The sequence below is a fragment of the Podarcis liolepis genome (genome assembly GCF_965112155.1).
Source record: "Podarcis liolepis genome assembly, chromosome: 9".
NCBI classification, from domain to species: domain Eukaryota; kingdom Metazoa; phylum Chordata; class Lepidosauria; order Squamata; family Lacertidae; genus Podarcis; species Podarcis liolepis.
The window spans coordinates 76,994,533-77,012,969 of NC_139564.1; the positions used below are offsets into that span (position 1 = coordinate 76,994,533).

At 43.5% G+C, this 18,437-nt stretch overlaps 1 protein-coding gene across 3 annotated transcripts in view; it reads right to left on the reverse strand.

Moving 5' to 3' along the window:
- The window catches only part of SCAPER (S-phase cyclin A associated protein in the ER), a 194,148-nt gene that overhangs the window by 163,818 nt on the left and 11,893 nt on the right, over positions 1-18,437 (reverse strand). For all 3 annotated transcript variants that reach the window (XM_083460692.1, XM_083460691.1, XM_083460693.1), the window contains 3 exons: positions 17,744-17,861; positions 16,388-16,458; positions 11,878-12,072 (listed from right to left, as the gene is read on the reverse strand). In XM_083460692.1, the coding sequence (XP_083316818.1) occupies positions 11,878-12,072; positions 16,388-16,458; positions 17,744-17,861 (384 nt within the window). The remainder of the gene's footprint in view (positions 1-11,877; positions 12,073-16,387; positions 16,459-17,743; positions 17,862-18,437) is intronic.

Sequence of the window (18,437 nt, forward strand, 5' to 3'; positions counted from 1 at the left end):
ATAAACCACAGTTTGACCGGATGAAAATGTCTGTAAGCTGCGGTTAGTTTACAAAGGAAGAAAAGGTTTAGGACCTTTCCTTGTGGTCATGCCAGATGAGAGAGGGAAGCACACAAGCCCAAGGCCTACACAGACATGTTCTTGCAACATTAAACCATGTTTTAGTGGTACATGCAAATACAGCCAGAGGGTTGAATCCAACTTGTGCAATGGACCTTCCACCTCCTCTCCTGCAGTCCTCCCCAATGTATGCTTAAAATCTGCTACAGAGGGTTGGGCGACCAGACCAGGGTAAGGAAAGTTCTGCTGTATGAGTAAAACTCCACATTATAAGGTTGCCATATGCCCTCTTTTTCCAGGACACATCCTCCTTTTCATGGACAGAGTCATCATACTGATCCATGGTTCAAAGTGGAAGTCACCAAATGTGTCCTCTTTTTCGCTCTTCAAATTATGGCAACCCTAGTTCTGCACTTAGGCAGAAAGAACAAATACACAAATATAAGAAGGGGGACATCTGCCTATTAGCAATCCATGTGAAAAGGATCTAGGGGTCTCAGTGGACCACAAGCTTAATATGCGTCAACAGTGTGATGCAGCAGGGGGGGAAAGCTAATGCTATTCTAGGCTGCATCAACAGAAGTACCGTCATACCTCTCTTTATGTTTGCTTCATGATGTTTTTTCAGGTTGCATCCCACGGCAACCCGGAAGTACCGGAAAGGGTTACTTCCGGGTTTCGCCACTCGCGCATAAGTGCTAAATCGTGCATGCGCACCAGACCAAATCGTACCGCACCCCTGCACAGATATGGCGCTTCAGGTTGCGGGCTTTTCATGTTGCGAACGGACCTCCGGAATGGATCCCATTCGCAACCAGAGGTACCACTGAATAGTGTCCAGACCAAGGGAAAATATAGTACCACTCTATTCTGCCTTGGTCAGACCACACCTAGAATACTGTGTCCAATTCTGGGCACCACAAATTAGACAGATGTTGACAAGCTGGAACGTGTGCAGAGAAAGGTGACCAATATGATCAAGGGTTGGGAAACAAAGCCTTCTGAGGATTGGTTGATGGAGCTGGGTATGTTTAGTCATACCCAGATATGATAGCCATTTTCAAATATCTCAAGGTCGGTCACATGGAAGAGGGAGCAAGATGGTTTTCTCTTGCTCTAGGGGATAGAACTCGAACTTGGCTTCAAGTTACAAGAAAGTAGATTCAGACTAAGCACCAGGAAGAACTTTCTGACAGTATGAGCTGTTCAACAGTGGAATGGTCTTCCTTGGGAGGTGGTGGACTCTCTTTCCTTGGAGGTTTTTGAATAGAGGCTGGATGGCCACCTGTCCTGGATGCTTTAGCTAGGATTCCTGCATTGTAAGGGGTTGGACTAGATGTCCCTTGGGGTCCATTCCAACTCTACAAGTCTATGATATGTTAGCCATCTTCAATATCTAATGCGCTGTCACATGGAAGATGGAGCAATCTGGCTTTGTCCTGCTCCAGAGGGAAGGTCCTGTTGAAGTCATAAGAAAGGAGATTCTGACTAAACATCAGGAAGAGCTTTCTGGGCGAAAGAGCTGTTTAACAGTAGAAGGGACTCCCTCACTCGGAAGGTGGTGGACTCTCCTTCCTTGGGAGTTTTTAAGCAGAGATTGGATGGCCATCTATCACAGATGCTTTAGTTGAGCTTTCTGTATTGCAGGGGGTTGGACTAGATTACTCTGTAGATCCCTTACAATTCTATGATTATGTGAGGCTGATTCTTAAGCTTCAAAGTTTCATACAGTATTTTCAAAACAGTTCTACAGATTAAAAGGTAAAGGTAACGGAAACGGTAAAGGACCCCTGGACAGTTAAGTCCAGTCAAAGGCAATTATGGGGTTGCGGTGCTCATCTCACTTCAGGCCGAGGGAGCTGGCATTTGTCCACAGACAGCTTTTCTGGGTCATGTGGCCAGCAGGACTAAACCGCTTCTGGCACAACGGAACATTGTGACGGAAACCAGAGCGCACAGAGACGCCGTTTACCTTCCCACCGCAGCAGTACCTATTAATCTACTTGCACTGGCATACTTTCGAACTGCTAGGTTGGCAAGAGCTGGGACAGAGCAACGGGAGCTCACCCCGTTGCGGGGATTCGAGCTGCCGACCTTTTGATCAGCAAGTCCAAGAGGCTCAGTGGTTTAGACCACAGCCTGACCCGCTATCCACTTGAGTAGAATACCTCCATTTGCTACTTTCTCTTGTATGGCTTCTGCGTAGTTTATAAAATATGTATGATTGCTCTGTAAAACTGCTAGAGCAGGGGGGGAAACCAAAAATGTCAAGTGCTAAAAAGAGCATTGATGTGGAATGCCACCAATGTAAAGTAACTTGGGAGAAGCCCTGAACAAATCTCATGTATTTTGTCTCCCTATCCCACTCATCTGCCTCGGACACCTCAACAAATGCAGGAGAAGAAACAAGACTGTAATAAGGCTGCAACTCTGTACACAACAATTCCTGTTTAAGTCTATGGAGGTTGGATAGCGAGAGAAAGCCCAGATCCCCTGAGAACTTAGTAATTTGATTCTTGTCTCTATACTGAAATATTCATTCATTCAGTTCTGTGTGGGCTAGCACTGAAAAAGCAATGCTGGTGTCTAGGAATAACTCACCAAAGGCTCCTGAATAAGTTTAGAAGTCATGAAATAAGAGGAGAGGTCCTCATATGCATCAGTAACTAGCTAAAAAACAGGATGCAGAGAGTAGGAATAAAGGGGCAGTTTCCCCACTGATAGAAAGTGGATTTCTTCCACAGATTAGTATTAGGACTTGTGCTTTTAAATTTGTCCATTAATCATCTAGAGTTAGAGGTGAACAGTGTGCTAGCCAAATTTGATTATGCTACCAAATTGTTCAAGGTGGGATTGAAGGCACTCCAAAATACTCTCTTCAAAATTGGTTAACAGACAGTAAAAGCAAATGCAATTCAATGTTAGCAAATGTACACTGCTGCACATTGAGGCAATTTAAAAAAACAGAACAGATGCTAAATGGAATCTGAAACACAGTTGACTGAAATGTTGACTTAAGAGTGCAGTAGCTGTGAAAAAGGTGAATGCCATGCTAGGAATAATTAGGAAAGGGACTGAGCCCCAAACTGACATTACCATAATGACACTATATCTATGGTAAAGACACACTTGGAATACAGTAGTATCTTGGGTTACGAACATACCGTATTTTTAGCTCTATAAGACGCACCAGACCATAAGACGCAACTAGTTTTTGGAGGAGGAAAACAAGAAAAAAAATATTCTGAATCTCAGAAGCCAGAACAGCAAGAGGTATTGCTGCGCAATGAAAGCAGCAATCCCTCTTGCTGTTCTGGCTTCTGTGATAGCTGCGCAGCCTGCATTCGCTCCATAAGACGCACACACATTTCCCCTTACTTTTTAGGAGGGGAAAAGTGAGTCTTATAGAGCAAAAAATACGGTAATTCATTCCGGAGGTCCGTTCTTAACCTGAAACTATTCTTAACCTGAAGCACCACTTTAGTTAATGGGGCCTCCTGCTGCTACCGCGCCGCCGGAGCACGATTTCTGTTCTCATCCTGAAGCAAGATTCTTAACCCGAGGTACTATTTCTGGGTTAGCGGAGTCTGTAACCTGAGGTACCACTGTACTGGTTACGGTATTCAGAAAAGAGACTATGGAGCTGTATCTTGTTGAGAAAAGTGCACAGAACATGAAGCCTATTGCCTATGTTCTACTGCCCCTGCTGGAAGCAAGGAGCCTTGAATTTGAGTTGCTGGGATTCACATGTGGGGAGAATGCTGCTGCAAGTGAGTCCTGCATGGAGGCTCCCCTTATGCATCTGGTTGGCCACAGTGAGAAGAGGAAGCTGGGCTAGATGGGACTTTGGCCTAATCCAGAAGGGCTCTTCTTGTGATCATTGCCAGCCCTGTACATGTGCAACTCTAGCAGAATTACATCCTTAACGGCTTAGATTTAGAACTGCTGACAGTTCATACAACACTGCCTTACATATCAGATTAGCAGCCCATCTGTCTTAGTCTTGTCCTTTCCAGAGTGGAGCCCCTTTTCCTGTCAGGGGCTGCAATTCCTTGGGTGTAATCTGTCAGGGGCTGCGGACCAAGGAGGGATAATACCGGCTTCCCCATCCTTGCCACTCTCATGACATTTGGGTCAAGGGTCACATGAAGCCTTAAGGCCACAGGTTGCTCACCTGTGGTCTACTCTGGCAGCAGTGCTCCAGAGTCTTGGAGTAAGACTCATCCTCTCCTCATCTAGCTATTAAGCTTGGATTTGGAACAGTCTGAAGGCAAGCAAAGTGCTCTCTCACCAAAATATGGCCCCTCCTCTTGAGGTAAAGAAGGCACTATTTCAACCCACATCCTTCATTAATATCTATAATCAGACACTTAGAATTATCCTAATAAAAAAATTCCTTCCAGTAGCACCTTAGAGACCAACTAAGTTTGTTATTGGTATGAGTTTTCGTGTGCATGCACACTTCTTCAGATGCGCTGAAACAGAAGTTACCAGACCCTTATATATAGTGAGAGGGTGGGAAGGGGTATTATTCAGAAGGGTGGTGGGAATAGTTGATCCCCACCCTCTTGCTATATATAAGGGTCTGGTGACTTCTGTTTCAGTGCATCTGAAGAAGTGTGCATGCACACGAAAGCTCATACCAATAACTAACTTAATTGGTCTCTAAGGTGCTACTGGAAGGAATTTCTTTATTTTGTTTTGACTACGGCAGACCAACACGGCTACCTACCTGTAATTAGAATTATCCGGTTAGGATAATCACTGCACAGAAATAAAGCTCCTTTAAATGCTTGCTTCTCCCCCCCGCCAGCCCCACAAGCTCGCAGGATAGGGGGGTGGCGGAGCGCTGCCACCCCGCTATTCCCCGACCTGATCTAGAGGCTGGCGGGGGGGGGGGAGAAGCAAACCTGCTTCTCCCCCCGCCAGCCCCACAAACTCGGGGGACAGCGGGGAGGCGGAGCGCCGCCACCCCGCTATTCCCCGACCTGATCTGGAGGCTGGTGGGGAGAAGCAAGCTTGCTTCTCCCCCCCCCAGCCCCACAAGCTCGGGGGATAGCAGGGCAAGCTGTCCCTGAAGGCAGAAGAGGGAGACGGAGCGCTCCGTCTCCCTCTTCTAGCTTGGGGATGGCTGTGCAAACCTGGGGGGGGGGGGAATAAAAAATTTCCCCTTGATTCCCCCCCAAAAAAACTAGGTGCGTCCTATGGGCCGGTGTGTCCTATAGGGCGAAAAATACGGTAAATGTGCATAGGTTCTAGCTGTAAAATACAACTGTCCTGAAGAAGAAGAAGAAGAAGAAGAAGAAGAAGAAGAAGAAGAAGAAGAGGAGGAGGAGGAGGAGGAGGAGGAGGAGGAGGAGGAGGAGGAGGAGGAGTTTGGATTTGATATCCCGCCTTTCACTCCCTTTAAGGAGTCTCAAAGCGGCTAACAATCTCCTTTCCCTTCCTCCCCCACAACAAACATTCTGTGAGGTGAGTGAGGCTGAGAGACTTCACAGAAGTGTGACTGGCCCAAGGTCACCCAGCAGCTGCATGTGGAGGAGCGGAGACACGAACCCCGTTCCCCAGATTACGAGACTACCGCTCTTAACCACTATACCACACTGGCTCTCCAAAGGCAAACTCCAAAGCTTGGAGAGATTACCAACAGCTGATTTTCTCACAAGCCTGTTTGCATCTCCACCACAACCCTTCCGTCTGCAGTTTCAACCGCAAACAGTCACCAGAGCCCTGTCTCATTCAAATACAATAAACATTATCCTCAACAACACTGTAAATCAATAATCTGGCCCACTCCCTCATTGCACTGCACACAGACATTCCAATTCCTATTATGTAAAGACTGAAATGTAATGATTGCTCTTTCTTCATTTAAAATGAATGCAGGGGGTTTTCTTTTAGGGAGGCAACAAATTGCTTTAGGAATATAATAAATATTACTTGTTGTGTTTGAATAAATATCATTTCAAATTCCAAAAATGCAAACAAACCTGACCAGATATTCCACAGATGAACATACAATTGTCCTTTCTGATATTACTTTAGGAAAAATGATAAAATCCTTCAGTTGCAGTAGAAAAATTAAAAACAATTAACAGTTTAAAGAGATTTTGTAACATTATTTTCATTCAGTAACAATTTATAGTATACTGAGAAGCCTCAAATGGACTTCAAGTAAATTTATGCGCTTGGCTCTCCATCTTTCCTTACAGGGATGAAAACCTAAATGCTGACATACTATTTGCAAAGGGAAAAATATTATTGCAAGTACTATTTGCAAGGGGAAATTGGGCCCCTTTCACACACTTATATGACAGCACATGTGCACTTCACATTGGATCATAAACATAGTCAAGATTTTTGTTAGGGGTGGCAGAACCTCAGTTGCTATGTATTTTAATTGATTTTTATTGATTTGGGGGGAGACAGCTGCCCCTCCCTGCCCCCCTTGGCTAGGCCCATGTATTGGATGCATTTACACATAACCACAATCCAAGGCTGTTGGGGCACCCATCTTGGTCGCTCCTGCTTCACTCCTCCTGTGGAATGAGGAGGGAAAACAAACCCAGTAAGCCACCAGTGAGCTTGGCATGCCTGTGACATCTGAACCCAGGATCCTAGTTTGTTCCTCTCCTAATGAGTCAGGATTTTTAGTATGCCTTAAAACATGGTTTGTTGTTGGATTATGAATCCTGGCTTACTTTGAAATGTGAACATGGCTCTTGTGGGTACAGTGGTACCTCGGGTTACATATGCTTCAGGTTACATACGCTTCAGGTTACAGACTCCTCTAACCCAGAAATAGTACCTTGGGTTAAGAACTTTGCTTCAGGATAAGAACAGAAATCGTGCTCCGGCAGCAGCTGGAGGCCCCATTAGCTAAAGTGGTACTTCAGGTTAAGAACAGTTTCAGGTTAAGAACGGACCTCGAGAACGAATTAAGTACTTAACTCGAGGTACCACTGTATACGATTCAGAGAGCAGCAGATAGGTCTGGTTCCCCAAACTGTTAACACAGGTGTCTATAAATATGAATTGCCACATGCACATGTGATGTTTTCACAGGTACACAAACATGTTTTGCATATACCTGTTTAAAAAGTAATATGTGAAGCAGTCCACACATTTTTCCTTTCTTCTTTTCTATCTCTACATGTTTGTTGCCTCCAAATATTTGACACATCAGCCCTCCTTCCTGACGCCCTTTTGGAACAAAAACAGTTAAGACTTTTCAAAACGAAGGGGGAGGGAAACAAAAGAGAACAAAGTGTCTACTTCTCCCAAAGCAGCGCAATTCAGACCTTTGGAAACACCAAATTCTGGACCCCTTGATGGAGAGCAGGTGAGATTGAGATGGCTCCATTCCCTCTTCCATCAGCCATGGCCAATGCTGAAATGAGCACAAATCCCCTATGCATGCTTACTTGGGAGTAAGCAGAACTGAGTGGAACTTACTAATGAGCAAACATCTGGAGAATTGGGTGCACATCACACACTGCTATTTCTGTTCTGTTCCTTCAAACCTTAAATAATGCCCCAAACAACGGAATAATGTATGAGGAGGAAATATTTAACCTTATTTGTAGGCCTGTGCGATGTACCAATACATCATTCAAAACCGGTTTGAAGCAGCCCACATTGCGATAACTGTTTCAGTATATTTGATCTGGCAATACATTGCAAACAGCCTTCAAAACTCCAGGAGGTGGTATAATTGCGAGCAATTTGAGAAGTCCTGTCCCTGTGTATTGGTGATTGCTGGCTGCTGCCTTCCAAACACCGTTTTGCCTCCCCCAAAGTGAGATTGGCTGGCTGCTTCTTTCCCTGCCTTTCCTCTCTGATTGCTTCCTTGCGGCTCTGCCTTCCCCCTTCAGCTGCTTCCCTGTGACTCATCTCACCCAGCTGCCCTGCCCCTCCTGGCACCTAAAGAACCACCTGCCAGGCTCTGGATGGGGGGCGGTTCCCCTTCAGTGTCTCACTCCTCCACGATCCATCCTCACCCCAGCCAGGAATCGAGGCTCCTGCTTCTTCTTCTCCCTCTCTTTGTCTAGGGAGGAGTGGAAGGTGTTCGCCCTCCAAACGCAAGAGCTTGCCTCAGTTGCCCCTCGCTTGCCTGCCTCTCTGTGGCTGCTTCTTCAGCCACCCGCACACCCAGTCTCCATGCCCACCGTACATAGCTCCATCCTTATTTCAGACATCGTGATATACCAGCATATCACAATGTTTAGCTGGTGATACACTGCAATGTTGGAAACCAACCATCACCCAGTCCTACTTACTTGCAGATATCAGAAAAAGATGGAACTTGCACATACGGAAGCTCAAGCCTGCCACTGTAGCCTCAGTCAATGTCACATCAAAAACTGAGATCACTGCATGGTATAAATGAGAAACAGTTCGTGCTAAAGACAGGGGAAGCAGAATTACTTCCATCCAGAAGAAGCCAACATCACAGTCCAATGTCACCGTAACCATCATTATTTTCACTTTCTTTTGCAGTGGAATATTCCCCACCCCAACTAAAAGGTAAAGGATCCCTGGATGGTTTAGTCAAAGGTGACTATGGGGTGCGGCTCTCAACTCACTTCAGGCTGAGGAAGCCAGCATTTGTCCACAGACAGCTTTTCCGGGTCATGTGGCCAGCCCAGCAGGACTAAATCGCTTTTGGCACAATGGGACACTGTGACAGAAACCAGAGCACACGGAAACGCCATTTACCTTCCCGCCACAGCACTACCTATTCATCTACTTGCACTGGTACGCTTTCAAACTGCAAAGTTGCCAGAAGCTGGGACAGAGCAACAGGAGCTCACTGAGTCATGCAGATTCAAACTGTGATCTTCTGATTGGCAAGCCCACGAACGCCACCACAGCACCCCCCACCCCAACTAACACATAGCTATAAGCATTTTACAGGGTACACACCCCACAGATGTACACACCCCACACAATAAAGCAAATAGAGATAATCACTCCTGCTAATATTGACGTCAGTGGCCCTGTGCCAACAGAACTAGAGGCAAAATTATTATTTTCACACCTTTTTTACCACAGCAACCCAAAGTGACTTACAATATTTTAAGGAAAAGAATAAATACATATATACATTAAACAAGGTCAGCTAAGAAACAGGAGGGAAGTTAGCATCCTCAGACATACACAACCCCCCCCCCCCATTTGTAGGTCCCATTTGTACTTTCTAAAACATAAATGCCATAACTGAAGTGGCCATGGATTGTCACCAATGCATAAGACTGAACTAAAGCTCCAGTGGCACAATAAAATAGACCTTTTTTTTTTTTTTTGAAAGGCAGGAATTCTATGTAGTTTTCTAATGTTTAGGGTTTGTATACAAATTATTCATTGGATAACTACACTGGTATCACTTAACAACCTTAACTCTTCTGTAAAATGAATGTTTGGGGGATTTTTTGTTTTAGTTTTAATGCGGTTTTGGATATATAATATTTCCTTCCCAACTTAGCATGAATGGTATGACCAGAATTCTGAATGCAGTTTTGGATCTATGGAAATGTCATACAAATAAACTACTGTTCTTTCAGCCACAAAAGTTTAGAAAATCATAATCTGATTACACTGCAGGGAGTATCAGGTCTCTTTAAAGTGGGGGGAAGGTCTTTGGGGAAATTTCCTGAGCAAGAGGACAGTTCAGTTTAGTTCAGTGTTTTGTTTTTTGTGTGTGGTGGGGGGAGTTAAATTGTGTTAAACCAACAGACAGCTTGGAAACCTCAGGCCACTGTTTGGTTTCAGAATTTGCTTTCTTCCAGCTCTATTTGTACACTAACCCTAGAGTCAATTTGGTCATCTTTCATTTCAACAGAAAACTAAATATTCATGACCAGATGAAAGTTCTCTTTACATGTCATGGACTAGCAATAATAATGGTTTCCAGAATGTGGTGAATATTTTCACTCAAAGTTCATAGGAAAGTAATTTGGATACCTTCAACAGTTTCATAATGTTAAACTTCTCTCTTTTGCTCACCATGTATTTCTTGGGGGGGGTATGTATGTATATATTCAAATTGTTTTACTTATTATAAAACTCCAAGCAGTAAATTTGATGTTATAAAGAAGGAAGCCAGCTTCCTTTCAGTTGAGCTGGCGAAAAATACACTGGGTGATGTGTCTGTTTTCCATCTAAAATTATATGGGGGAAGCCAACTTATGACTACGACCCACCCAGACACTGTTTATACTGAGCCATCAATCTTCCATAATTACCACCAGCAAGTGAATGAGAGGAGCGATAGCTATCTCTGGAGAAAGGGAACAATGTGTAATTAAGATATTAAACAGGAAACGAAAGAATGTGAATTCAGGCTGAATCTCAATAGTGCCACCTACAGGATTGATTACTGAAATATTGGGGGACTTGCAGGTAAATCAACTACAATATATTCATATACAGTCTACTGTGTGTTAATCTCACTGCAATGGGGGAATCATATAAATATTAAATGTTGTTTAATGAATAATTTATTTCAGAGTTATTCTTTAATTAGAGCCCTTTAAGATTTCTTATTTTAGAGCTTCCTCTGTTCTGAGAGCTTCTGGTTTTATTGGATTTCAGTGGTTTACACTGCCATAATATTCTTGTTTTTAAAGCAGTTTTGACCATATAGGGTATATATAAAATTAAATTATGATTAATCTTCTGCAAACAAACAAGATTAGAGAGTTTTAAACAGCCAATTTTAAAAATGACAATTACTCAAAGGGTTAGTTAAGTTAGCCTGTTACAGTCAATACAAAGAGCAAACTGGAATCCAAAGGCAACTTAAAAGAATAAGGAAACTATCCTAAGCTCTCAGGAAGGGTGGTTAAAGGTTCGTGTGGATCCTGCAGATTTGTTATTTCATTTCAGTTTTAGAGCAATTTACAAAAATAACTTATACTATAGATAAACAATCAAACCAAAAATCTGTAATAACAAATAAAACAATAAACTTTTCTGAAAAGCAAAAACACGAACATTTTGAAAAGTTTTTCAGAGCCAAGGATCCCTTCTGTCTCATCCTCCCTTCTTGCCCAAGCAGACCGATTTACGATACGTCACTCTGACCCCGCCCCCACTAACAAGTCCACCTTACACACAAACACACCATCCACCCAATTGCTCCAACACCTCCCTTTCAACCACTATCATCCACTCCATTGAAAACTTACTGCAAAGGACAGGAGGAGACCATGAAAGCACCCACCAACAGAACCATATGAAAATACATTGCAGCTGATTAGGCTCCCTCTCCGTGTACTGAGAAGGAGGTCCGCAGCCACAGGCTTTCCCCAATGTGGCTGTGGAAATCAGTGCTGCTGCCACTGACCCACTGGTGCTGCCCTGAATGCAGTGGGTCCAGGGAGGCTATGGATCTACAGGATCATCCCCACCACAAACAGGCCCTGGAGTCAATGATTTAATTTTCCTCTCAATGCTGTCAAGGGGAAATACATTATTGGGGGGGGGGGAGGAGGACAAAAATAGAAAAAGCCACTCCAATCACACCCTCAACTCTGGCCATAGCTCACCAGCAAGGCCCTGGATGGGGCAGTGGTTTCACCACAGATCCCAACCCCAAGGGAAATGAATGTTCTCTAGCACATAAGCGTTCAGAACCTAAAGTCTGGAGTGGCAGATGACGAAATGGGCCCTAGTCTATGAAAGCTTAGACCACAGTATATCTGCCTACTCATAAAGAACAGAGCAACAAGATTCAAGAGTCCTGCAGTACTTTGAGGATTATAAGTAACAACCAAGCATCATCCATGCATGTACTGCACTACCAGAAGAGCTTACCTTGCATTCTACTACACTCTGATCTGATTCACAGGTGACATAGATTTCATCAACTGCACGTCTTAAGTTATCAAAAAGGAAGGCCCAGTATCGTGCTCGCAGATCCACTTTCCGAGGCTGTCTTGTTTTAGTTGGGCTTTTATCAAAGTTTTTTTCTCCAGCTGCTGATGTTATTTTGCAGTCTGATGTGGGACTCTGCAAAGAAGGGGCACAACTTGTAATGCAAAATCCAGCAAGTGTGGCCAACAGTTGGCGATTCACAGGACATGCATTTTGCTTCAGCCCAAACACTTTTAAAACAAAGCACTGAAAGTACTCAAATATAATCAGTGCTTTTTTTCTTTTAAAAATGTTTAGGGGTACTCTCATTATGACTCAAGAAAATCACCATTTTATAGTTCAGAATGGGAACAATAAATATAGTAAATGGACAAAAGTACAAAGATTCACAAAATGTTTAGGGGTATGCGTCCCCCTGCATCCCCCCAGGAAAAAAGCACTGAATATAATGTTTCCAAGACTCCACAGATAAGCTTCCTGCTGGATTCCAGCTCCCATCACCCCGACCACTGGCCCTAAGTCTGTGGTGGGAGGGCCTGGAATCCAACAACATAGGGGGGCTCAAGGGTTTGAAGGATGGGGAGGAAGCCCTCTGCTCATGCACTCCCTTGATCGCATAACATTTTGGCCTGATCAACTAGGAGCAAATTACCCCCTTCTCTCCCCCTACCTCTCTTCCCCCCCTTATACTGTATACAGCATCCAAGTCTCATATCAAATATAAATGATCGGTAAAAAGAACTCTGTGATCTGAAAGCAGAGGTGATGTTTGTACTTTTATAACCCAAGAAAATCTTCAATAAAAACAATTTAAAAACAACAACACTAGGAGTAAATTGTGGTTTACAATCCTAGTTTGGAGGGCTCACTCAGATCATAGTTTGCTGATTTGAGCAAAGCAGCAAAGTACAGTTTGATGAAAGCAGGAAGTTATCCACTGAGGCACATTCATGGGACAGAAAGAGGGAGCATTTCAAGCAGTGAAGGAACTTTTTAGTTCTTCTCACAGACATTGTGATAATGGCGGCAAATGTTAAATTAACATTCACAAGTAGAATCTACAAAGCACTTACACACATATTATTCAACAGAATTACAGTAATACTCTTTAATGTCTCTAGACAGAGAATTCAATATATACCTACGAGGCATGTTCAGTTCTCTTGTCGTATTATGTGCCCTCTCCTATACATGTGCAAGCAGCTTCCCATCCATTCCCACAAAAAAGCCCTCTGTGCACATACAAGGCAGAACTGCCAAGCATTTTGCTGTAGTGTCTACAAGCACAGCCTAGGAATCCAGGGCAGCACAGGAGACACTCTCCTCCATTCTTTGGCTAACATTCCTTCTTCCATGTTTGCTGGCCACCAAAGCTGCTCGTAAAATAGGGATGGAGAAGCCCTCTTCCTCCAGGTGCTGCTAGACAAGAACTTTCACCATCCCTGGCCATTGGCCGTGCAAGCTGTGGCCCATGGGAACTGAGGAACCACAGGTTTCTCATCCCTGTCCTGCAGAGTAGGTGTACAGCATTGGTGATCAACCAGTGCACCGGGGCACCCTGGGGAGACTTGAGGAATGTTCAGAGAAGCCCTGGGGGGCTGTCCTTTCATTCACTTTCAGCCAATATCTTCCTGTATCGTCTCTCTTTCTCTCCAAGAGCCAGTGTGGTGTAGTGGTTAAGAGCAGTAGTCTCGTAATCTGGGGAACCGGGTTCGCGTCTCCGCTCCTCCACAGCTGCTGGATGACCTTGGGCTAGTTACACTTCTCTGAAGTCTCTCAGCCCCACTGTTTGTTGTGGGGGAGGAAGGGAAAGGAGAATGTTAGCCGCTTTGAGACTCCTTCGGGTAGTGATAAAGCGGGATATCAAATCCAAACTCTTCTCCTCCTCCGAGGAACATTCAGGGGAGCTGGCAGGGGCAGAATGGGTTGGGGCAGAGCGGGGGAATCCCCACTTACGCACATCCTGTAACAAAACCCCAGGATGAGCTGGAACCCACAGGGGAGTCACAGGAATAAAGCGGTTGGTCAAGGGAGCGGTGGACTCAAAAAGGTTGAAAACCACTGATGTATAGTGTCTGGGCTGCAACCCTAAACACACTTACTAAGGGAGTAATCCTATTGAGAACAGTGGGACTTGCTTTTGGGCATGAATGCATTAGGAATGCTCTGTGAAATACCTTTAAATGAACTGTATAAGAGTTGTTGCTTTTAATATAGAACCTATGGAAATTAATCTTGCCTTTGCCAGTCAGCTCTGGTGTCAAAGTGACCGAACAGCCCCAAGAGAGAAAGTATTAAGTTTCCATTAGTGATATCTGACTATCATTTTACATCTATGCTTCTCCATTTTGTGTTTCATAAAGCCTCATTATTGAAGTGGAACAGTTGGGTATTTGTGTTAGTGTTGCCCTTTTTAATCTCCAGGCGGTTTGAAATATCAGTGTAATTTTCTGTCTCCCCCAGAGAGTGAGACAGACATTCATCACGTCTGGATGTTAGTTTCACCCTCCACTTGCTCTGACCAGAAGAATTTTCTATTTGCTGAGCATCTAAAATCTATTTCTTGTTAGCTCTTCAGCAATATTTTAGCATATCTGGTACAAAAAAAAAGAATTGAAATGAGATGTGGCTATACTTAGGGATTTTCTCTTTCTTTCTTTCTTTTTTAAAAGAAATCTGTGGGAAACCAGACCTGCAAAATAAACCCTTAAAGCTCAGGCTACAGATTGTCAGCAAAATAAATGCAATATGTATGTTCTTGATATTTTTACAATATGGAAAAGAAAATTAAAACTTCATTTAGTAGTTATCAGATAAAGTGCCTGCCCTAAAATAAAAGTTGGAGACAAACAAGTTAGGTTCATTAATTTCAATGTGTCTGCTCTGAGTAGGAGTTAGACAAACACCACCCTTTGTTTTTATCATTTTAACCATCAATACCACCTTTTTCTTTAAAATGAAAAATGGGGTCGTGACCACGTATAACTGCCCCACTTGGTTAGCTACATTACACTCACCATAGATGACACATACAAGGGATCTGACCAACACATGTGGCAACTGAGACGCACAGACAGGAGACATGTCCCAACTCACACAGAGCTCCAGGAAGTTATCAATGACTTGCAAACTTGCAGACAATATCTTCGGTTTCTTTCATGTGTTCATATCAAGCAGGCTTCTACCTGCTAGTAAGTGGGACTGCAGACTAAGATTAAATGAAGAATTGGGGGCTGGGAGGTTAAGGAAAAGTTTATTTTAAATCCCACAGTATGAGTCATGACTTATCTGGGCTGCTGTTTCCACCTTCTCTGATGCAAAGCTTCTCATCGCCCAAGTCTATCACTTAGGAACTGCTGAAAAACTAGCCTCAAGGAGACACACAAGTCAACAAGGAGGTATCGCCTCCAAACCCCAGCGATCTTAGGCGATGATGAGAGAAGAGCTGTTTCTGGAGGCAGCATTGAGCCTGAGGCCTGCTTCCTGGTTGGCATCCCAGGAGCCTGTTAACATGTGCAGCACACACTTGTCTCTGTAAGCCTTGAACAGTTGTTCAGCTGGCAAGAACCCACCACATAGGATTAGGGGACGAATAAAAGGGAGGTAAGGACCACAGAGAACACTTAGAAGGGCAGGTGATAAAAACTATTTTTAGAAAATTAAGGGGTTGGGTTTCAAGATGATCGCTGACACATGCCTCTTTTCCCCACCCAAGGAGAACATCCGTAATTTCACAAAGCATGGTAGAATCAAGGGAACACTAAGCACTCAGTGATCATTATTTCACAGAAAGGACTATTTCTCACAAATGACAGATGAGACAACAATCCTGCATATTGCTTCAGACAGTGAAGGGAGGTCACATGATTAAATATTCTTCAATACCTCAGGTCACATGAATTTATTATTTATTTACTTCATTTATCTCAAGGTGGCATATATAGTTCTCTCTCTCCTCCTTTAATCTCTGTGAGGTGGGTTAGACTGAGAGGCAGTGACTAGCCTAGGGTCACCTAGTAAGGCCAAGTGGGAATTTGAACCCTGGTCTTCCAGGTCCTAGTCCGACACTCTAACCACTATGCCACGTTGCTTAATAAACTTTCTTGTTCCATACCTGTTACCTGCAGCTTTCTGGTAAAATGGAATAATAATAACAACAAAAATTATTTAAACCCCGCCCTGGTTTGTCTTATGGCCCATGTGAAGAGGCTGCATGCACACCCATAAAGCTTCTTCATACCTCAGCTTAACGGGCATATGATCATCCAAACACAATGCCAGCAAACCAAACACTGAAATAAAACTGCTATGTGGAAGGATGGGAATGGCTTAAGATATATTTTATCTCCAGTACAGTTGAACAAAACATTCCAAATGAAGCATATAAGTTTTGTTTCAGAACACATTACTTTTCTAGTGAAAGAAACCCAATAAGAAAACTTGCATGTACCTGTTTAGTAGTTTTATGAGTTCCCTGAGTTATTCTTTTGGATTTCCCTCCTACTTGCCATTTTGGTTTTCCTGTGAAAAGAAAACAGCATTTGAAACAAGCAATAATTCCGTAATGCTTACATTGGATATGGTAAACCTGTGGTCCTCCAGATGTTGCTCGGCTTTTTAAACTCCATCAGCTCCAACCAGAATGGACAGTGGTTAGTTAGGGTGCTGCAAATAAACATCCAACTTCACTGGCATTTATATGACCTTTTCATAAATCTAACAACTCTTGAGTTGCTTCATGCCTAGCAGATGGGTTGCATTTTTATCGGATTTTGGCAAAAATTAAAGGAGAAGAGGTGTGGGGGGGGAGCTTAATGGTATGCATAGCTCACAACCCCAAGCTCTCTCCAATTTTAGTAAAATCATACTCTGTAAAAATGGCAACTATGTAAGATATGTCAGATGTCAAGGAGAACATTCCACTCCATAATTAGAGCACTAATTTGGGGGTATACAGTTTTGCTGGTGCTCAACCTTTTCTTGCTTTTATAGTTCTAGCTGCATGCCTTGCGGGGAGGGGGGGGGAGAGACTGACAGGCATAATAAGAATACAGTACAAGCCCTGCTGGAGCAGACCAAAGGTCCATCTAGTTCAGTAGTTTCCAACTGGTGGTCCGCAGACCCAAGAGGATCTGCATAACCCACCCAGGCAGTCCATGGCACCATTCACACAACCAAAACTACCATAGAGATATAAACATTTTCAAACATGGCTTGGCTTTTGTGAAACACGGGGGCTGCAGTATTTAGCTAATTGGGAACCACTGGTCTAGTCCATTATCATCCTGTGTGACAGAGGCCACTCTCCAGATACATCAGAAGCAAGACGTGAATGTGGCAACCGTCTTCTCCTGCTGTTGCCTGCCATGCCCAGCAACTGGTGTCCAGAGGCTTACAACCTCTGAACATGGAAACAGTATACAGCTATTGACAGACTTTTCCTCCATGACTTTATCTAATCCCCCTTTAAGCCATCTAAAACAGTGACCACAACTAAATCATGTGATGGCGAATTCCATTAAGTTAAAGTACACCACATTTGAACTTTCCTTTGCCTGTCCTGAACAGAATGCCAATCTGTTTCACTGGCATAATTACCATATTTTTTGCACCATAACACTCACCTTTTTCCTCCTAGAAAGTAAGGGGAAATGTCTGTGCGTGTTATGGAGGAAATGCCTACGGGTGGCATGCCTGCGGATTTTCCTCCTCTAAAAACTACATGCGTGTTATGGTCGGGTGCGTGTTATAGAGCGAAAAATACGGTACTTGCTGAACATAAATATGATCCATGGTTAATGCCTACCATCATCCTCTTTGCTTTCCAAGGGCACACTCCATGCAATCAGGTTCCTTGCTGTGCGACCCTCTTCAGCCACAATTTTTCTAACCTTGTCATGACTATTTGAACGCTGGAAGGAAGCCTGAAAAGAGAGGGAAATTGTTTCACTGACAGCACAATAATCCTATCTATACTACACCTTATTCAATGAGGATTACTCTAAAGGGCATTGGATTGCAGTCAATGGATTGGGTTGGTTCCAATTCAATGCTAAACCATGGTTTGAGCTAACCTTCCTTTACCCAAGTGGTGATTTAGGGAAGGCATATACAATATTTTTTTCTTATACAGCTGGAATATGAGTACCTAGATGCTATCCTAAACTGCAGCCTCCATGGACTGAGAAATGTCCCAAGGCATGGTTTGTCAGTTAAGACACTTTATCAAAAACCACAATGTGCCCAAACTGGGGTTTGCAAATTAGCTTTAAAGCATTATTTTATATCCTGATTTATCAGCCATTGGCAAATCACAGTTTACTGTTACTTCTGAACCATCTCTTAAGTCTTCGGTCACTAATATATTTTTTCTGATCAATAAAAAAACCACACACAAAAGTTTTATATAACTGTTATTTTATACACCAGCCACAAAGATCTACAATGGGTGGCTAACCTGTGGCCCTACAGATGTTACTAGACTCCAATTCTAATCAGTT